The sequence below is a fragment of the Mesoplodon densirostris genome, chromosome 16 (genome assembly GCF_025265405.1).
Source record: "Mesoplodon densirostris isolate mMesDen1 chromosome 16, mMesDen1 primary haplotype, whole genome shotgun sequence".
NCBI classification, from domain to species: Eukaryota; Metazoa; Chordata; class Mammalia; order Artiodactyla; family Ziphiidae; genus Mesoplodon; species Mesoplodon densirostris.
The window spans coordinates 46,394,286-46,416,714 of record NC_082676.1 but is presented as its reverse complement, the minus strand read 5'-3'; the positions used below and the strand labels follow the sequence as shown (position 1 = coordinate 46,416,714).

Sequence of the window (22,429 nt, the reverse complement as noted above, 5' to 3'; positions counted from 1 at the left end):
GAGCCCTCCCCGAAACGCCACCTAGCGGTTTCAACTTGACTGAAATTGAGTTGAATCTATATATCATTTGGGGAAAACTGATATCTTAGCAATACTGAATTTTCCAGCCCATGAACATGGCATGTCTCTCCATCTATTTAGATCTTCCTTAATTTCTCTCAGCAATATTCTGTGGTTTTCAGTTTACAGGCCTTACAAATTTTTGTCAGATTTATTCCTAAGTACTTCATATTTTTGATGCTATTATAAATTGTGCTTTAAAAAATTTTTCAGTTTCTGATGATTCACTGCTAACACACAGAAATGCAACTGATTTTTGTATATCTTGTATCCTGCAACTTTACTAAGCTCATTTATTAGTTCTAGTAGCTTTTTCAAAGATTCCATCACATTTTCTATGATGATCATGTCTGTGAATAGACACTTTTATGTCTTCCTTTCCAATGTGGATTTTTGTTTTTTCCCTTGCCTGAGTGCACTGGCTAGAACCTCTAGTACAATGGTGAACAGAAATGATGAGAATGGATGTTCCTGTCTTGCTCCTGATATTAGGGGAGAAGTATTCGGTCTCTCACAATTAAATATGTTAGCTGTAGTTTTACATAGATCCCCTTTATTGGGTTAAAGAAGTTCCCTTCTTTTCCTACTTGCTGAGGGTTTTTTTTTTTTATAGATTTATTTATTTATTTTTATTTATGATTTTTGGCTGCACTGGGTCTTCGTTGCTGCGTGCGGGCTTTCTCTAGTTGCGGCAAGCGGGGGCTACTCTTCGTTGCGGTGCGCGGGCTTCTCATTGCAGTGGCGGCTTCTCTTGTTGCGGAGCACGGGCTCTAGGCACGTGGGCTTCAGTAGCTGCAGCACACAGGCTCAGTAGTTGTGCTCACAGGCTCTAGAGTGCAGGCTCAGTAGTTGTGGCGCACGGGCTTAGTTGCTCCGCGGCATGTGGGATCTTCCCGGACCAGGGCTCGAACCCGTGTCCCCTGCACTGGCAGGTGGATTCTTAACCACTGCACCACCAGGGAAACCCCGGTTGTTATTTTTTTAAATCAGAAATAGATGTTGGATTTTTCAACTCTGTGCAGACAGTTGTTGATTCCTCTCTCCTGCTCTAAGGCCTGAGGTCCTGTTTATCTTGTTTACACCCTGCCCCTGAGGGTCACTTTCGTTTTCTGTAAGAAACTTCTGCTTCATCATGCCAGGGTAGATGTTGGATTTTGTCAAATGCTTCTTCTGCACCTACTGACATGATCATATCGTTTTGCTTTTTTAGTTTGTTAATGCGGTGAATTACATTGATTGATTTTCAAATGTTAAACCAACCCTGCATTCTTGGGGTAAACCCCACTTGGTCATATTACATCAGCCTTTTTATATATTGCTGAATGAGATTGGCAAAAATTGTGTTTAGAATTTCAGCATCTACATTCATGAGGGATCTTGGTCTTTAGTCTTCTCTCCTTGCAATGTCTTTGGTTTTAGTATCAGGATAATGCAAGCCTAATAAAATGAGTTGGGAAGCGTTCCCTTCTCTTCAATTTTCTGGAAGAGTGAGGGTGGAATTGGTATTACTTCTTCCTTGAATGTTTGGTAGAATTCACCAGGGAAGCCATTTGGGCCTGGAATAGGCACTATTCCCAGCCCCGTGTGAACATGCCACATTGTTTCCCTAATTCTTTCTTTCAACTGGTTCTTTCCTTAGCCTCAGGTAGTTCCCGTGCTGATCAGTTCTCAGCTGGATCCTTGATGCGGGTGGAGGGGCACTCTATAGATCTCTACTTTTCTCTCTGTGCATCTCTCTTCTCTAGTACAGTTCTCTGTCCTACAAACCCTAGCTGCTTTCATCTCCTTGAACTCTCAGCTCCATCTCCTCAACTCAGAGTGTCTGTCTAGCTCTGCCTGGTTTCCCCTGTGCCATGGCCTGAAAGTGCTCTCACAGCAGTGAGCAGAGGCAACTGTAGGGCGCACCCCAATTCTCCCTGTGGTATAGAAAGATACTTGCAGGTGGGAGGGAGGGAGAAGCAAGAGGGAGGAGATATGGGGACATATGTATATGTATAACTGATTCACTTTGTTATAAAGCAGAAACTAACACACCATTGTAAAGCAATTATACTCCAATAAAGATGTTTTAAAAAAAAAGAAAGAAAGAAAGATACTTGCTCTTTGTCCCTGGTTCCTGGCACAGAGCTCCTAAAACACTTGGAATTTCCTAAGTGATAAGGTGATAGGCAGGTCTTTTGTTCTAATGAGATGACTCTTGGCAGGTCCCTAAATAACTTCAGGATGGGGGCTGGTTGCCAGGAAGACCAAGCCTTGATTACATGCCTGGAACTTTCGGCCCCATCCCACAACTCTGGGCAGAGGAGACTGAGGTAATCACCAACAGCCAATGATTTAATCAATCATGACTACGTGATAAAACCTCCATTTAAAAAATCCCTAAATGTTGAGATCTGGAGCGCTTCCGGGATGGTGAACACACCCAGGTGCTAGGAGGATGGAGCACCCAGAGAGGGCACGGAGGCTCCAAACCAGCCCTGCCCCCAACAGCCTGCCCTGTGCATCTTATCCATATGGCTGTTCTTGAGTTGTAGCCTGTATAGTAAACCAGCAAATGCAAGTAAAGTGTCTTCCTGAGTTCCGTGAGCCATTCTACCAATGTATTGAACCTGAGGAGGGCATCATGAGAACCCTGATTTATAGCCAGTCAGAAGTATGGGTGGCCCAGGACTTGAGACTGGCATCGTAAGTAGGGGCAGTCTCGTGGGACTAAGCCCCTCACTCCAGGTAGGTAGTGTCAGAACTGAATTGAGTTCTTGGACACTCAAGTTGGTGTCCAGAGAACTGGGGAGGCAGTGCTGGGGAAAAAAATGCATATTTGGTGTCAAGAGGGAAAAACCCTCATGCCTACCTCTCAAGAGATCACTGTCCTTCACTGACTAATGTCCAGTGTTGCATGTTTTTGTCCATTTTTTGATTGTTTCAGACAGGAAGGTAAATTAGTCCCTGTTACTCTATCTTGGTCTAAAGTGGAAATCCTCAAATCCAAGTCTTCTTAACCACCACTCCCCAGGCCTCCTGTACTTGCTCCCATCAAGGGGGCTTATACTGGAATCGTCTGATTCCATGTCTGATTCCATGTCTGACTCACAAAACCCAAGGCGAAACAAAAGTTTATCTCTGTGTCAAGTTTATCTCTTGCACAGAGGCCTGGCCCACTGGAGAGTCTCAGGAAATGGTGCTGGATGGCCACATGCTTGTACACAAGCCCTGGTTCAAAATCTAAGGTGCTCCAATGCCAGGAAGAAAGGCCAAGGCTTTATACCAGGACATCAGAAAAAAAATCGAAATTCTTCACTAGCCAGAGATGTGGGGAGTTGGTCTTCCCCTAATGACAGTAAAAGGAGAGCCCAAGCAAGAGCCCAGAATAGGAAGTGCTTTGATAAAAGGGACAAATGCTCTGGGAAACTGAAACTTGCAGTTTCAAATACTCCTTTGTTTCATCATACACTGAGAACCTAAATATTTTTCTAGTTGGTAAAAGGGGAATTTCCTAGGAATCTCTTCAAAAGATAGGAGATTAATAATATTGGTCTTGCAAGTTTTTACTTAACTTTAGATAATTTCATTCCATCATCCCTCAGTTTAAAAATCTCTCACATAACATTAACACTTGGAAACAAGCTTTTCTCTCTCTCCCCCCCCTTTTTTTTTTAAATGAACGATGGGAGTAAACACCTATAGCTCTATCCTGACTACCCTAGAGCCATAACCATATCTTGATGCACAGAAATGGTACATAAAGTGTGAAGAATAAATCAATTCCTAGACACATTTTCCAGGACTTTCCTAAGTTAGGTCATGACAACTTGAAAGGTCAAATAAAAGCAAAACCACTTTCATTCTTAGTGCTCAGGCATCACAGAGCTCCTTCCAGTGAGCTCTGAAACTTCCCCTCAACAATAAAGCTCACACTCAGGACTCAGATGAGAAACTAAAAGGGAAAAGGAACTGTCACGTAGGTAAAATTAAGAAAAGCATGATTCTGCCCATCACTAAAGGACATTGAGGGCCAGGTTTAAAGTCCTGCTGTGTTTTTTTAAAGAGCAAGAGAAGGTAGCTTGACAGAGGTAATATTCCCTTTCCATAAAGGAGGCTCTCACCAAGGACCCCAATCCACCACAGTACAGGCAGTTAGAGCAAACATATTTTCACCAGAAGGGGAGTCTCAAACAGAGCTATAATTATGTCACTCTCCTGCTTCAAATCCTTCTAGAAGTCTGCAATATCCACAGAATTAAATTTTTTTTAAAAAACCCATTACTATGGGGTACAATTATGAGTTCTTCATAACCTGTAAACCTACGTACCACAAGAACCTGTTCTCTTCCCACACAGCGTATGTTCTCGTCCAGAGTTTCCCAAGGTTTGGAGGTCAGTTAAGTTTGGACACAGAAGATTAAACAGAGTTTAAAAGGACTCCTTACTGTAGGGCCCCTCCAAGCTTTTAATTTGTTGATGCGCACCGTCCAGCTCCCAGAATTTTCCGTGAATACCTCACTGGAGCAGCCGCTTCAAACCCTGCCTCTTCTCTAAACGCCACCCTCTTAAGCCTTCCTTCCTCTGCACATCAGGAAGATACCGCTTCTCTACTCACTGTCTTCCCTCTTACTGCCCTTCCCCCCTCAGCTCCTAGGGATCTGGCTTCTGCCTCTGTCAGGCCACAGGCTGCAGTTCTCGCAATGTGTCACCTCGTCTTGGGTCCCTTCACCGGTGCACCCAGGGCCCCTCCCACACCCTTCCCCACCCCTCTCGACTTAGCTGACTACTTCTTTTGAAAATTAAAAATACAGAAAGACAAAAACATAGAATAAAAAACAAATACTTAACTTCTTGTTAATCAGTCAGAAGGACAACCATTAGACTATGCTGACAATGCCGTGTTTACTTTAAGTCTTTTTTTAAATAAAAGAACAAAACAGGGTAACGACGAAGTATCCTTTGATTTCTAGCTACAAAACGATCCCACTCCTCCTCTCCCCAAAGGCAAGCACACTTATGGTGTACTGCACATCCTTCTAGAATCCACTTTTATATTTTTACACACAGATGTACGTATTCATGAACAATAAAGATCGTGAAGTTTTAAAAAAACACTTAGCACAATGACATCATACAATAGGTATAAGTTGTCAACTTTCTTTTTTCACTCAACAAGATCTACCCTTACTGACAGTCAGTAAGATCTACCATTGATTTCACTGATCTATCAAAACGGATCCTCTTGCTTCTCCTGCTACCCTCCAGTTATTGAAACCAGGTCCTGTCTCTGAGTGTTCCACATGTGTTATCTTATTTACCCCTCCCAACAACCCACTGAGAAGATGCTCCCAATGCCCACAGGTGGCACAGGGCAGGGATGGCACTTTACCAATTTGGCCAAGTCCAAGGCTGTGCCCTTCACCCCTGTGCTAAGGTGCCCTCTTCCTATCAATAGCCAGTGCAGCGCCTTCCGTGCCAGGTGTTTTGTATGTACTATGTCTCTTAATCCTCTGAACCACCCCAGGTGTGAAGTACAAATAATTATCCTCATTAGAGAGATGAAGCAACTTGGACTGGAGAAGGTGCTAGAGCTTTGGTGTGAACCATGACTATCCAGCTTCAGAGTCCAAGTTCTTAGCCACTGGGCTAAACTTTAGATTTACTTTAAAAAAAAATAAAAAGTTGAAGATGAGATGAGAAAGGTGGGCTGGCATGAGATGGTGAGAGACTTGAATGCCCAGATCGGCAGTACCGGTTGACTGGGTACATGGTGTTAGTCCAGTGTCACTAGTCCCTGATCACACGGTGGCAGAGCAGCCTGGGAACAGGGAAACGATACTCACGGTCATGGACCTTATAGCAGTGCTTCTGCAAGCGCTGGACGTCCCACTCCTCCAGCACGCCGTGAGTCATCAGCAGCTGCAGGAACCGCCGGTGGACATCAGTCATGACGCCCACTCTCCCCGTGCTGCCCTGCATGGATGGTGGAACTAAAAAAGAAGCAAAGGCAATCCAGTCACGTCTGAGCACACCAAAAGCAACGTTCCATGGTCTGTTCCAATTTACATTAACAGATAAAAGTTTGTTATGGTTTTTAAAATCTAGTTCATCACACTGAATAGTACAAAGATGAAAAGGACACGAGTCAGGGGTGAGGCAAATTAGTACTGGGCAGTGGTGAGAAGTGTGGACTCTGGACGCAGCCAGAAAGCCTGGATTCACAGGCCGCTCCACCACGGAGGTGTGTGAAACAGGGACTCTTAACCTCCACGTGCTTCAGTTTCTGATCTGTTAAGTGAGAATAGTGATAGAAACGTCTTCCCTAGAATTACTATGAGGATTAAATGAGTAAATACACATAAAAGCCTTTAACAACTGTAAGTGGAGTGTAACCTTTAAAAATTGTGAATCACTCTGTTGTACACCTGAAACTTATATAATATTGTATATCAACTATACCTCAATAAAAAAAATACATATAAGAGCCTGGTAACAGACTAGACACTAAAAAAAATTTTAGCTGTTTTTACTAGTAGATACTTCTGGGTCTGAAACTTGGCTCAGCCTCCTACCAGATCTATGGCCTGCGATAAATTTAGCTGAGGCCCCATTTCTCACTATAAGATCAGAATAACTTTCACTGCTTAGAGGACTACTAGTAAACACTTAATAAATGCTAGTTTCCTTCTCCTTTCCCAAACCACTAATAAAATAACTGTCATGCTAGGACTGCAGGGTGTTTTTGAAAATCTCCTGCTCTCTACTAAAACGCTATCTTTCCACAAACCACAAAGATCAGAGCTGATAAAAGGACTGCACAAGCCCTGATCAAAAAGCCTGCCCCTGCCACAGAGAGGTGGCACAGTGCAGCGGCTAAGACCTCAGGGTGAGAAGTAGACAGATGGCTTTGAGACTTGTGCCTGCCAGACCCGTCTGATCTTAAGAATCACCTAACCTGCGTATTAAAAATGCAGATCCCCAGGTCTTTTCTGGAGGTTCTGACTGCAGAGGGGCTTGAAATTCTGAGGTTTTAACATCCACTTCAGGTGATGCTATGATCTTATAAGAAAGTCACTGTTACCTTAGGCAAATATAACACACACATTTTTAGCTAATATGCTTAATCTCAGTCTTTTCTTCTATAAAATGGGGATAATACGATCTTTAAAGAATAAGATGCAGTTTAAATGAGATATGACTACCAAGGGTTTGCCAAGAACTAGCTCTAGGAGATACGCAAAAAGGTTAGTCACTGTTCTTTTTCAACGGCGTCATCAGCTGGGCCTCAGAGCTGGGAAGATGCACCATCTCATGACCAGCTTCTCTGACTGCCTGCTAGCTCTCCTCGAGAATATCTCACCAGCATCTCAACCTCAACCCATCCTAAACCAGACTCATCTTCTCCTTCCTCAACCCCTTCCTCCCCCCAAGTCCTCTTCGAGAATCATCTGGTTTGGGTGTTACAGTCCACGCAGACATACAGACACCGCAGACCTGAGCATCAAACCCTGACCCTCCTCTCCCCTGAGGCTGACTAGATCCAGCCGGTCCCCACGTCCTGCCAAGTCTATTTCCTATCACTAGGATCAGTACCTTCATTCATCCATTCTATTTTTAGGTACTGAGTACCCTTATTTGCCAGTGATTGTTCCAGACAAAAGAACAGAATACGCTGGGCTGAGGAATTCGGACTTTTACCCTAGAAACTCTGGAGATTCAGGCTTTCCAAACTAAGGGTCTTTAAGTAGATGATAGAGCCAGGCTGTTAAACCAGATCAAAAACCTGTCAAATTGAATAATTAATAAAACCTAGCTATATGACATAGAAGTTACTTCTAAAACTAAGAATGCCAAAAAATTTACAGTAAAAGGATAGGAAAATATACACTCTGTGAACTAACCAAAAGAGAGCTGGTGTGGCTATATTAATATGACACAAAATAGACTTAAAGGCAGAAAGCATTACTAGAGATAAGGATGGTCCCCCTAAAATGATAAAAAGGTTCAGTTCCAAAGAAGCCATAACAATTTTAAGTATTCAAGCACATAATAACAGAACCTCAAAACAGTTAACAGACCTACAAAAATAAACATACAAATCCATAACCATAGTGGGAGATTCTAACATATCCCTCTCCATCACTGATAAATGAACAAAAAAAATGTGTGTATAGAGAAGATTTGTAAAACACAACAAAAAGCTTAATCTGATGGACATGCATAAAACATTGTACTCAACAGCTACAGAATACCCGATCTTCAAGCATACCTGGAACAATTTTGCAAATTGCCACATATGGGTCAGAAAGCAAGTCTTAGCAAACTGTAAAAGACTGGTCTCATACAGAACATGTTCTCTGACTGCAATGCAATAAAGGTGGGAACCAGAAACAGAAAGAAAAGTAGAAAAACTTTAAAATTTAAAAAACACACTCCTAAATTATCCTTTTTCAAAGAGGAATTGTTAATGGAAATCAGAAAATATTTTGAACTGAAAATAAAATATTACACATAGAAATTGGTGGGAGGCAACTAAAACAGTAGAGAGAAATTAATAGTCTTAAATGTTTATATATATATATATATATATTTGGGGGGGCGTGAAAATTAGTGAGTTAGACATCCATCTGAAGAAGCTATAAAAATAATAACAGCAAATTAAATCCAAAGAACGTTAAAGAAAGAAAATAATAAAGACCAGAAATTAATGAAATAGAAAATAAGTGCAAATCTGAAAAGATCAATAAAACCAAAATTATTCTTTGAAAACACTTAATAAAAGTGACAAACTCTGACAAGATTTTCCAAGAGAGAGAAAACTTATAAATAAATAATATTTGGAATGAAAAAGGGAAACTAATTGCAGAGACAAACATTTTAAAAAGATATTATAGACAACTTAAAATAAGCTGTATTTTAAATATGTACAAAGTCATAGGAAATTCACTCAAAACTGACTAAAGATAATTTAGAAACCAAAACAATTTCATAACCATTAAAGACATTTTATGGGAAATTTATCTTCCCACAAAAAACACTTCAGGTCCCAATGGATTTATCAAGAAATCCTACCAAACATTCTAGAAACAAATCATTTCAAATGTTACATAAACTATCCCAGAGCCAGAAAAAGAACAAACCATCCCCAAAGCATCTGATGAGGCTGACATAAATTGGGCACTGAAACCTAATAAAGACTTCAAAAGAAGGTAAAATGAAAATCCGTTATCCTTCATGAACATAGCAAAAATGTTAACACACCGAATCTAGCAATGTGAAAAGGACAATATACTGTGATCGAGTGGTTTATCCCAGCAATGGTTAAACATCTGAAAGTCCATCAAATGTCATGTCATAAAAAGAAATGAAATCGAGTTACTTACAGTGAGGTGGATGGACCTAGAGTCTGTCATACAGAGTGAAGTAAGTCAGAAAGAGAAAAACAAATACCGTATGCTAACACATATACATGGAATCTAAAAAACAAACAAAAAAAAATGGTCATGAAGAACCTAGGGGCAAGACGGGAATAAAGACGCAGACCTACTAGAGAATGGACTTGAGGACAAGGGGAGGGGGAAGGGTAAGCTGGGACAAAGTGAGAGAGTGGCATGGACATCATACACTGCCAAATGTAAAATAGATAGCTAGTGGGAAGCAGCCGCATAGCACAGGGAGATGAGCTCGGTGCTTTGTGACCGGGGGAGGGGTGGGAGGCAGGGAGACGCAAGAGGGAGGGGATATGGGGACATATGTATATGTATAACTGATTCACTTTGTTATAAAGCAGAAACTAACAAACCATTGTAAAGCAATTACACTCCAATAAAGATGTTAAAAAAATGTCATATGTCAATAATATCTCAATAAAGCTGTGGCGGGAGAGAAAAACCAATCAGTATGACCCACCACATTAACAGAAAGGAGAAAAAGCATACAATCATCTTAATAGATGCAGAAAATATAGTTGATAAAATTCAATATTTGTTCATACTAAAAACTCTTTAACAAACTTGGAATAGAAGGAAACTTCTACAAAAACCCACAGCACACATAACACTTAAGAATGAAATGTTCAAAGCAATCACTTTAAAATCCAAACTGATCCAATGCAATTGAATCAATACAATTCCAATCAAAATCCTCACAGGCTTTGTACATGTCTGTGTGTGATTTGACAAGATGGTTCTAAATTTTACATAGAAAATGTAAAGGCAAAGCAGCAAAGACATTCTTAGAGAAGATAAAGGCAGGAGGACTTGTCCTACCAGGTACCACGACTTATTATACAGGTAGAGTAATGAATAATGGGTGATAATGGTACAGAAATGGACAAATAAGGCCAATGGAACAGAACAGACAACTAAGAAATAGAAATGTATACATATATGGATACTTGATATGTTGAAGAAATGGAACTCCAGATCAAAGCAGACTTTTCAATGAAAGGTGCCAGAACAACCCATTATTCATATGTGAAAAAAAATAAAACTAGACCCTTACTTCACATTATGCACAAAACTCAATTCTTGAGGATTAAGGTCATAAGAAAGGAAACACAATAAAACTTTTAGACAACAATATAGGAGTATAACTTTATGACCCAAAGGTAGGGAAAGCAGAATTTCTTTAAAAGATATGAAAAGTACAAACCATAAAAGAATATACTGATAAATCCGATTTTGTTAAAATTAAGAACCTCTGTTCATCAAAAATACAGAAAGTGGGGGAGAGAGAGACAGAGACAGAGAGAGACAGAGAGACAAAAGACAAGCTCAAACTGGAAGGTATCCGAAACACATTTAAGCCACACACAAAAGATTCAGAATATATAAACAAATCTTACAAATCAGTAAGGGGAAGGCAATGTAAGAGAAAAATGAGCAAGAGAAAATTTATGAAGAGAATGCACAAATGACTAATACATACGTAAAGAAATGTTCAATGTCATCAGGCAAATGAGTATTAAAACCATAGTGATTAATGTCTTACCCATCACCAGAAAGGCATAAATTCTTAAGAATGGCTGAGGCTGAAACTTTCATCCACTGCTGGTAGAGTATAAGCCCTTATAACCACTTCAGACATTGATTTGATATCACTACAAATCTGATATGCCCAGAAACCTACTATTAGGTATATACCTTACAGAAACTTCCATATTTACCCCAGGAAGTATGTTTATGAAGCATGATGTAATAGCAAAAATCTGGTAACAGTATAAGTGCCAATCAACTGAAGAACACCTACATAAAGACTTTATAATCATACCATGGAATTCAAAACAGCAATGAAGTAGAGCTACTCATAGTAACATGGATGCATCTCATAAATGTAATGTTATGTGCAAAAATCAAGTCACACAAAATATATATTCGGATCCCATTTATATAAAATCTAAAAACTAGCAAAATCGTACACTGCATTCATGAGCGATACATAGATGCTAAAAAGTACAAGGAAAAACAAGGGAACGATAACATAATATTTAGGGCAGTAGTTATCTTTAGGGAGGGAAGAAAATGATTCAGTGGAGGCTTTGAGGATATGACAATGTACTATTTCTCTTTTTTTTTTTTTTTTTTTTTTGTGGTACGTGGGCCTCTCACGGTTGTGGCCCCTCCCGTTGCGGAGCACAGGCTCCAGACGCACAGGCTCAGCGGCCATGGCTCACGGGCCTAGCCGCTCCGCGGCATGTGGGATCTTCCCGGACCAGGGCACGAACCCGTGTCCCCTGCATCAGCAGGCGGGCTCTCAACCACTGCGCCACCAGGGAAGCCCAACAATGTACTATTTCTTAACTTGGTGGTGTGTGGATGGTGTTCACTGTACTTTTGTTCTTCAAACTTATATCACACATTTTTATAGGTGGGTAACTTAGCTTAATAAAAAAAAAAGAAAATTATATAAGTATGTTAAGAAACAGCCAAAATAAATGTTAATAAGAAGGAGGTATAGAACAGTATACAATGCTATAATTTGGGAAAAAAGGGGTGGGAAAATGAGGGTGAAAGATACATATAGGCTCGTTTATGCAGAGAAGTCAGTTGTCTCTATGAAAGGGGGGTGTATCACCATTCAAATAATTTAAAAATAGAAATGTTTGTGGAATAAGCAAATTTCAAACATAACTATCTGAGCCAAGTGCTAGACACAGTATTAATGTTTCACATTCACAGTCTCATTTCATCCTCCCCAGAACCTTATGAGGAAAGCATTACTGATCCCATTTTACAGATGAGGAAACTGAGGCTGAGAGAGCACAAGGCGACACAGCGTTAGTGATGGAGACAGAGAAGTGACCATACAAAAGCAGGGTGAGGAACTGTGGCAGCCTCAGGCCGAATTAATGAGAAATATGAGTGAACGATAAAATTATGATCCAGGTCCCTTATCTGCAATTCTCAAATCTCTAAAGTTCTCAAAACTAATCTTTTAAGTTTGAAAACCTGCTCTGACCTCAGATGAGACTATTTATGGTTGTTGTTTACCCCCTTCGCGTAAATATGCACACATTTAGCTGTGAGAAAAGTAATGTATTTGATCACAAGACATTGCCCCAGACCCCGCTGAAGATATGACAGAACATATATGCGCCATATTACCTTCCGAAAATCCGAGAAAATCGGGGTTCTGAACACATCCAGCCTCAGGGCTTTAAAATAAGGGGCTGCGGACTTGTACAAAGTAAGAAGTTCTGTACCCAAAATAGAGGGGAAGCACAGAGGCCGGCGAGACTAAGAGGGTGATCAGTGAAGGCCTTATTTTACTTATTCAGTTTACAAAGAATTTTGTATTTTGCTTTTTCAACTAATATTATGATTTAAAGTATTTTTTCACCTAATATTACGTTTTTAAAATGTCTGCGTGTGATGGACGAGCTTCCGGTCTACCTAGCTCTGCCGCCCCTGTCGGGGCCTCAGTTTCCCCATCAGGAATTGAGAAGCCCCAGCCCCCGGGCCCCGGAGCCACACTGTGGCACAACACGCGGACCGACCCCCGGGGCCTGACCCCCACCGGCCGTCCGCCCCTCGCCTTCCTGAGCCGCCCTCTTCGTTCCCTGTCAGCCTCGCGCCCCCGCGCCCCGATTACCCACCGCAGCGCCCAAGCGCAGCCCACACTGCCGGCGGCGAAGGCAAAAAGGCGGGCTCGGGCCCTCCCTCGGGGCGGGGCAAACGCGGACGCGGCGTTCCCATTGGTGACTGTAGCAGATTTGTCCCTCCCACCGGGCGATTCACTTCCTGTTCTCCAGCCCGCGCCGTTTCCTTGGAGTCGCGGGATCCTTCAGTTAGGGCGGGAGTTCGCGCATCTAAGCGGCTCTCGGTACCTTACAGGAAAGGGCTTTCGCTTCTCGTCCTCCGCCTGCCGCTCCGCAGTGGCACTCCGCGGCCCAAGAGGGGGAAGAGCAAGAGTGCAGTATGCCCTCTTCAATGGGCGCGATTCCGTGGGCACAAGTTAGTGCCCTGTCCCAGGCCTCAGTTTTCCCATCTGTAGAACTGACAGTGTGGCTTCATGGTCAAGAAAGAGGCCTCTGTTGTCTTATAGCGTGCGCTAGAATCTTGACTGTCACTTACTAGTTGCCAGATCTTGGGCAAGTCATGGAGCTGCACTGAGCCTCAGGTCCTTCTTCTGTCTAGTAGGGATAATAATAGTCCCTAAGAAATAGTGTGTTTGTGAGGTTTTAAGATAAAACGGCACCTGGAAGTGCTGATTAAATGTTAGCTACTGTCCTACCTGGGCATTGTTGTGAGAAGTAAATGAAGTTATTAACAGAGGTGAACGGACTGTTTTGCGTCTCCAGGGCACTCACTTTACAAATGTTTGTATTCCAGTCCCTGGTCTGAGAGCTGGTCGTGCAGTCTAGCAAGGGCAACAGGTAACAAGTAACTAATTATAGACCAGTAGAAAGTGCAAGTGTCTATCCCTGTGATGATATCTTCAAGTCCCTACTTGGCCGGTTACCACTCCTGTGGTCTTGGACAACTTCTGAATCTCTCTGGACCTCAGTTTTCTCATCTACTGCGGGAGGAAACCAAAAGAGTACTGTGGTTAAAAACTTGAGCTCTGGAGCTGGACTGTCTGGATTTCAAACCTGGTTCTTAAACTCAGAATCTCTGAGACCCAGGGCAAAGTACTAAGCTCTCTGCCTCAGTTTGCTCCCTCTATAAAGCAGGATAATAATAGCACTTTGTTGATAGGATCGTTGTGAAGATTGAATGAGTTAATACATGCAAACCACTCAGAAGTGTGTCTGGCACATAGTAAATCCTCAATAAATGTGAACTTCCATTACTAATAAAGTACCTTATAAATTGTCCTAGGGGCAGTCGAATAAGAAAAGGACAGCCCTAATGAGACCATCCATGTTTTATTTACTCTGCACAGTTTTGGCAAACTTTCAATTCATAATCTATATTTAAAGTTGAGGCATTTCATGTGAAACCCTAGGGTATCTGACAGCTCTTGAAAAATGGGGCAATGTAGTGACAATCAGCCAGCATTCTCCCATGGCAGTGCTTGTTCAGAGCTTGGTAGAGACTACACCCCTTCGTAATGAATTGTGTGCTTTCCTGGTGTGTGGAGAAATAAAAACTGAGGACCACGAGTAGAAAACGCTGGGGACATTTCAGGATCAAAGGGACAAGAAAGAAGGTAGAAAGACAAGAAAGAGATTCAAGACAGAGTGGTATCGGGCAAAATAGGTAGGAGAGAGTTTTGAGAAGCAGGGAGTGGTCGGGATCTTCAGCGCTCTGGAGAGGGCAAGAAAGATGTGACCCGAGTTTAGAATATTTTTTTCGGTACGTGGGCCTGTCACTGCTGTGGCCTCTCAGTTTGCGGAGCACAGGCTCCGGATGCGCAGGCTCAGCGGCCATGGCTCACGGGCCCAGCGGCCATGGCTCACGGGCCCAGCCGCTCCGCGGCATGTGGGATCTTCCCGGACCGGGGCATGAACCCGTGTCCCCTGCATCGGCAGGCGGACTCTCAACCACTGCGCCACCAGGGAAGCCCCCAGGTTTAGAATTTGATGGCCAGTTAGAGCCCATAGAGAGGGGAAGAAGCTAGGTTGGCCTTCAATAGGAGTGGATGCATGGTAGCTGAGGTCGGGGGTGCTGACGACTTTTAGGAAGGATGGTTTGGGAAGGGGAGGCACAGGAGCAGAGGGAAAAAGTAGAATAAAAACAGGGGAGACAGGAGAGGATGGGTCAAGGACATACGGAGACAGGATTACTTTTACCCTAAGGAGGAAGAGAGACGCTCTGAAACAGAAGGAAAGGAAGTGAAAATGTTTAAATAAAGGCTCACCCCGATGTATTCTATTTTCTCCATAAATTAGCAAACTATCATTCTGCTGAATAAAGGGGCTGGGGAGAGGCTAGGGGACTTGAGGGGAGTCAAAAGGTTTGGAACAGAGGCCGAAGTGAATGCAAAAGTGAGGTTCCAGCGAAGGTTGAAACCTTAAATGTGTAGACAGGACAGTCGCTTACCCGATTCCCCTCACCCCTCACCCCCCTACACAATCTCCCGTTCGCGTGTCAGGGCCCTCAGAGCAGAAGCTTAGTGTGGATTCATCCTGGGGTGGGTCTTGGTTGGTCATATGCCACTGACTCTAGAAGGCAAAGCAACTGGAGGCATTGGTGGTGGGGGGGCCTTTGAAGTGATCCACCATGGTGGGCAGCCAGAGGGAGGGAGGAGGGAAAGTGCTGGGAACTTGACATGGAGGGTACTGCAACCAGAGGCCTCAGTGAGACAGGCTGGGTTCAGGAGGAGCAAGTAGTGAGTAAGGATTAGAGTTCATGATGAGGGAGTGAGTAACCCACCACTGGGTGACTGTCCTGTCTCAGCATAACTCCATCCTCAGAAGACAGCCCATTCTCTGGTTGACTCAGTGAGTATCTATCTAATAGGACCTTTGCGTTGTCAGGCATTGGACTGTCTGCTACAGGACAACTCTGACAGTTCAAGCATTTCTTCTGAAAGTTGACCCTAAAAGATACAAGAGCTACATGTCTGTAAATGTGTTGTATCAAAGGGAGGTGACTGAGGGCTTGGCTAAAGAGGAAGCTTGGTGCCACATCATAGGCTAAGGCAGTGGGTCTTTCACCCGAGGACCACAGAAGCTATCAGAGAGGAAGTGATGAGATCAATTTTGTATTTTAGACAAAGAACGTTAGCACATCTGTTCGTTTCAAACACAGTTGAAACATTTACAGAAGTTGACTATGCACTGGCCCAGCAAAGGAAGCTTAAATTCCGAAGAATCTACAGACTGTATTCATAAACCGCAACAAAGTAAAATTAAAAATCAACAGCAAAAACAGAGCCAAAAAGAAACCTATTCAGCTCACAAGAATACACCTTAAATTAGTAACTGCAGTTGCTTCTCAGGAGGGGACCAGCAAGACAAAGTGATTTGGTTTTTATCACGTGCATCTTTTACTTATGAAAAGTAAAATTGAAAATTATCAGCATACATTTGAGTTTTATTTCTTAATCTGGGTATTCATTATATTTTTTTAATATCTTTTTGTATTTTGAAAGATTTTATAATATATTTTTAAAACAAAAACAACAGGGACTTCACTGGTTGCGCAGTGGTTAAGAATCCGCCTGCCAATGCAGGGGACACGGGTTCGAGCCCTGGTCCGGAAAATCCCACATGCCGTGGAGCAACTAAGCCCATGCGCCACAATTACTGAGCCTGCACTCTAGAGCCCACGAGCCACAACTACTGAGCCTGTGTGCCACAACTACTGAAGCCCACGCGCCTAGAGCCCGTGCTCCGCAACAAGAGAAGCCACCGCAATGAGAAGCCCGCGCACCGCAGTGAAGAGTAGCCCCCTCTTTCTTCAACTAGAGAAAGCCCGCGTGCAGTAATGAAGACCAAACACAGCCAAAATTTAAATTCATTAATTAATTTTTTTAAAAAGAAAGAAAAAGAACATACATTTGATAACTGAAGAATACACATGGCTTGAAAAGAAAACCAATTAAAAAATTATAAAATATTTAGAAATGAATGACAATAAAAGCCTGACATAAAACTTGTGAGACATAAAACTTGTGGCATCTAACTAAAACACCAATTAGAGGAGGGATTTATAGCCTTAAGGGTACTTATTACAAAGCAAGAAAACAAAATTTAAGTGTTGCATATAAGAGGTAGAAAAATAAAAACCGAAGAGACAACAAAAGGGAAAGCAATTTTAAAAAAGCAAAATGAGAAGAGTAAAATGAAAAACAAAAGAAAATGAAGTTGATTATGGAAACCAAAACTCGACGTTCTGTTAAAGACAAATAAAATAGACAAACTCCTAGTAAGACTGATCAAGAAAATGATACACATAGGCAATGTTATAAATGGCAGAGGAGACACCAGATAGAGTAAAAATGTTAGAAAACATCAGAGTACATAATGAACAACTTTATGCCAATACATTTGAACACCTAGATTAAAGGGGTAATTTTTGACAAAAATACAAACTACAAAACTTGGTCCAAAAAGAAGAGAAGTAGATGAACAATCATCAATTAACTTGAAAAGGTAGTATAGAAGACTGGCTCCAACTGCCAAAATGCCTAGACTGAGATAATTTTACTGGAGTGATACACAAAAAATGCGAAAAACAAAAACCAGAACAAAACTGTATTACACAAACTGCCCCAGAATGTGAACAAGATAGAGTAGTCGATCCAACACATTCTATGAGGCTAGTCTAAACTTGATACCAAAATGAGAACAGCAGAATTAAAGAAAATGTCAGCTCCATCTATATTACAAACATGGTTGCAAAAACTTAGTCTCCCAGTGTATCTTCCAGAAGAGAAAATTCAAATGGCTGCAAAATGTGTAGAAAGATGTTCAACCTTATTATTACTTGGAAATAAAAACAAAGAGATACCAATTTTCCCCCATAAGAATGACAAAATGTTGCCAAGGGTGAGAGGAGATCAGTATTCTCGTACATATATGGTGGAGTTGTAAATATTATAGCTGCTCTGGAGAGCAGTTTGGTGTTACTGAAATAGAAAAAGCTCATCTATCAGCTCCACTTCTAGGAAATTAACTGGAGAAAATTTCCCTTGTGCTCTTGAGGAGGTTTGTTGTCACAGTGTTGGCAATAGAGGGAAAAAAAGAAAACATCTTTAATAGGGAAATGAAAAAAGCAAAATATTCACGTGTAATAGATAATTGTGTAACATTAAAAAGGATGAACTGACTCACAAGTATTTCCGCGGATGAATCTTAAAAGCATAGAATGGAGTGGGAAAAAAGCAAGGCACAAAAGGATGCAACAGGATTACCATTTATGCAAAATTGATGAAATGCATAACGGGAATAGTTTATATTTCCAATAGATAAATATATGCATATAAAGTATTTTCTTTTTAAGGATTGGAAATATTGTCCCAAAACTGTAACTAGAGGGCCTCTAGGAAGGGGGAACTGGTGTGGGATGAGGTAGAAAATAAAGAAGTCTTGAGGTTTACCTGTAATATGATAATCTTAAAATAATAAAACCATGTATTCATATAGAGTTTGTATAATTTTCCAAACATCCCCTTTAAAAAAGGGATAGAGGTAAATGTGCCAAAATCTTAACAGTGGTTAATGTTGGATGGTGGGAAAATGGATGACTGTCATTTTTTTTCCCTTTCACTTTTCTGTATTTTTAAAAAATTTCTAATAGGAAGAGTGAAAATAAGAAAAAGAATGAAAACCATATTTTAATTTTTTAAAGTACATGGCAGGGGCTTCCCTGGTGGCGCAGTGGTTGAGAGTCCGCCTGCCGATGCAGGGGACACGGGTTCATGCCCCGGTCCAGGAAGATTGGGCCCATAAGCCATGGCCGCTGAGCCTGCACGTCCGGAGCCTGTGCTCTGCAACGGGAGAGGCCACAACAGTGAGAGGCCCGCGTATCGCAAAAAAAAATAATAATAAAATAAAATAAAGTACATGGCAATAAATGGAGAAGAAAGCAGAAAGGTTAAACCCTTTTCATTTTTTCATGACAGTCCTCTTTAGCATCTGTTACTCACATAATTTGGGGATTCATTACATTTGAAGTTTGATCCGGTGGAGGTAATGGGTATGAATTTGTGGAGCAGAAAGGGAAAGTGATTCCCCTCTAATCATCCCTTATCTTAGAAGGATGGAGACAGCCCCCAAAGGTCAGCTTTTTTTTTTTTTTTTTTTTTTTGCGTTATGCGGGCCTCTCACTGTTGTGGCCTCCCCCGTTGCGGAGCACAGGCTCCGGACGCGCAGGCTCCGGACGCGCAGGCTCAGCGGCCATGGCTCACGAGCCCAGCCGCTCCGCGGAATATGGGATCCTCCCAGACCGGGGCACGAACCCGTATCCCCTGCATCGGCAGGCGGACTCTCAACCACTTGCGCCACCAGGGAGGCCCAAAGGTCAGCTTTAAAAACGATCCCTATTTAGAGTCCAACAGTGGACTGGGAAATGTGCATGCTGCAGGGCAGTGTAGACTGTTCAATCTTTATAAAGGGCAATTTGGCTGTGCCCATGACGAGCCTAGACATATCATGTTCTTTGACCTCATAAGTCCACTTCTAGGAATCTGAGGACATAATCAGAGACTCACACAAAGGTTAATGTACAATTAAGTACATCATAGCCGTAATTCCATCAGACGAAAATAGCAACAATTTAAATGTCTCCATATAATTAAAAAGGAGAATGGTTGGCCTAAGTTAAAAGTCTGCAGAACATTATGCAGCCTGAAAACCATGTTTTCAAAAAATACTTGAGGTCAGAAAAAAAACATAATGCAGAATATTTTCAGAGAAAGAGAAAACTAGAGAACTAGAAGAATATATACTAAAATATTATCGGTGGATATCCCTCATTGGGGGGATTACAGGTAAATTTTTTTTCGTGTCACTTTCTTATATTTTCCAGCTTTTCTCGAAAAGTATGTCTTATATTCATGAGAAATATTATTTTTCAAAATAGAGTCTGTGATCATGAAGATTTTAGATATAATGAAATCGACACTATAAAAATTGGGATATAGTTACAGCCATATTTATCTAGCATCATCCAAGATTTGTTATACAGAAAGGAATTTTCCATACAACTAGATTATCCCTTTACACACTAACATTTTTAAAGTTTTCTGTTTTCTGTATTAATAATTCTAAAATACTTATCTGCCATTTTAAGCCAATAATGACTTTTCTTGATGAGTACAGGGAAGTCTTTGAGGACAATTACTACTTCTAGGGCTTTTTGCCTTTGCATGAAATACCCCAAGTTTGTAACTGTAGCATCAGCTTTTTACAGTATTTCCATCTTCTTCCCTCTGTCAAGCTACCAGCAGTCCTAATCTCTTCTTGTAATTGCCTTTTTTTAATGTCCCCTGGCCTGAGCAAATAAATGTTGGAAAAGTGGCAAATAATAATAATAAAGCTAAATATTAGTAAAGTGAACACATTTAGAATTTGATACACCTATTTTCTCAGGCCTCTGTTTTGCCTGTGTCTGTGCTCTCAACTATTTTCTAAAGAGTGAAATTACCAGAGAAGTGATTTTCAGATAAGATTCAAGGTCATAGTGATTTCCTAACTGACTAAAAAAGAAAACATCAAAGGTTGAATTCAGGGCAAGCTGATCAAAACTCCAAATTCAGTGTGGTCTTAAGTAGGCCTTTTAAGAGCTCTTGAATTGCAGTGACTGTTCTGATCACATAAGAAACATTCTACATTTTCTCTTCCAAGGTGGTCCATGTACTGGCAGCATCAGCATCACCTGGGAGCTTGTGGGACATCTCACAGCATGAGTCTGAGGCCCCACCCTGACCTACTGGAGCAGAATCTGCATTTTAACAAGATCCCCAGCTGAATCACAAGCACATCAAAGTTTGAGCAGGACTGATTTAGAAAACACTTAAATTTATTCACACGTCCCATGGCGCAGGCTCTTAAAGGTTATTCCAACAAAAGCATTTTCTCTCTCTTCTCTCTCTTTTTCTCACTGGGAACAGGTTGTAAATCATTTTCACTTTACATGTGTGTTTTTTAAAAGGAAGAAAAATGGAGAATTCCTCCTTCTCCATGGTTCTTCCTCATGGGTTCAGCAACTTCTTGGGACACTTTTATTCTGATTCGAAAATTGTTAATTCCTTTGGGAATGCTAGACAAATATTTCCAAATTGCTGCTTCTCTCTTTGTCCACAATACAATGTTAAACATCAGGATTGGGGGAGGGGTGGGATGGGGAGATGAAACACTAAAAACCCTACATATATTATCTGTCATGACTTAAGAGCTTAGTGAATACTATTTTTGTTCTGATGTTTCAAAAGTATTTTATTCTTTAGCATTTAATAAATTTTTGAAGTTATGAATCAATTATAATATGATTGAAAACATATATATTGCCACCATCATCATAAAAATAGAGGTAAAATCATATTTTTAATCTCTTAATTAAAACTCACTTGAAAATAGATTTGGAAGCCAAGATTGAAAAGAATGTGTCTAGTTGACTCATCAAATTTTTCATTTTCATTCAACTTTTGCATTCATCCTAACAAATAATTGTTGAGAGCTTTATAAGTGTACGGCAGTGTGGTAGCACGCAAAGATGAAATCTTGGTAGCCCCTAGTCAGGTTGATTAAAAAATATATAGCTGATTAAAAAAATAAGATAGATGCACATTAGTAAGTATAATCAAAGAAGAAACTGCTAAGTGCTGTAGAGTTTATCAGTTAAGCTATTTTAGCCGTAATGCAGGGGAGACGGGTTCGATTCCTGGTCTGGGAAGATCCCACATGCCATGGAGCAACTAAGCCCGTGAGCCACAGCTACTGAGCCTGCACTCTAGAACCCGCGAGCCACAACTACTGAAGCCCGTGCACCTACAGCCCATACCCCACAACAAGAGAAGCCACTGCAATGAGAAGCCCATGCACTGCAACCAAGAGTAGCCCCAGCTCCCCACAGCTAGAGAAAGCCCGTGCAACAGCAACGAAGACCCAACTCAGCCAAAAATAAATAAATAAATAAATAAATTAATTAATTAATTTTTAAAAAATGTCATCAAGGCCCCTGACCCTTGCATCTTTCTGCTCTGACATTATCAGCATATTGACTTTTATCCTTGCCTCTGCCCTCATGGTCACAAGATGGCTGCCACAGCTCCAAGCATGACCTCTCTCTATGATAGTGTCCAAGGTCTCTATCTCTCTGTCTTTTTATCAGAGAGGAAAATCTTTCCCAGAAGCCTCTTGCACACTTTTGTTCAAGTCCTGTTGCCCAAGATTGGGGCACAGGCGCCTGCCCCAGCTGCAAGCAAGGCTGGGAAGATGATTACTTTGCACTTTCAGTCTCTAAAGTGGAAAAAAAGGAGCTGGGAATGACTGCTG

At 41.4% G+C, this 22,429-nt stretch overlaps 1 protein-coding gene across 3 annotated transcripts in view; it reads right to left on the bottom strand.

Annotated features, from left to right (window-relative positions):
- NSMCE1 (NSE1 homolog, SMC5-SMC6 complex component) overlaps positions 1–13,197 on the bottom strand; it is a 36,239-nt gene extending 23,042 nt beyond the window's left edge. Inside the window, exons 1-3 of one of the 3 annotated variants that reach the window (XM_060078461.1) lie at positions 13,139–13,179; positions 12,648–12,739; positions 5,886–6,032 (exon numbers count right to left, since the gene is read on the bottom strand). In XM_060078461.1, the coding sequence (XP_059934444.1) occupies positions 5,886–6,021 (136 nt within the window). In that variant the 5' untranslated portion in view covers positions 6,022–6,032; positions 12,648–12,739; positions 13,139–13,179. Of the gene's footprint in view, positions 1–5,885; positions 6,033–12,647; positions 12,740–13,138 lie in introns of all 3 variants that reach the window. The other 2 variants (XM_060078459.1, XM_060078460.1) reach the window with 2 other exon arrangements.
- Positions 13,198–22,429: the final 9,232 nt, after the last annotated feature.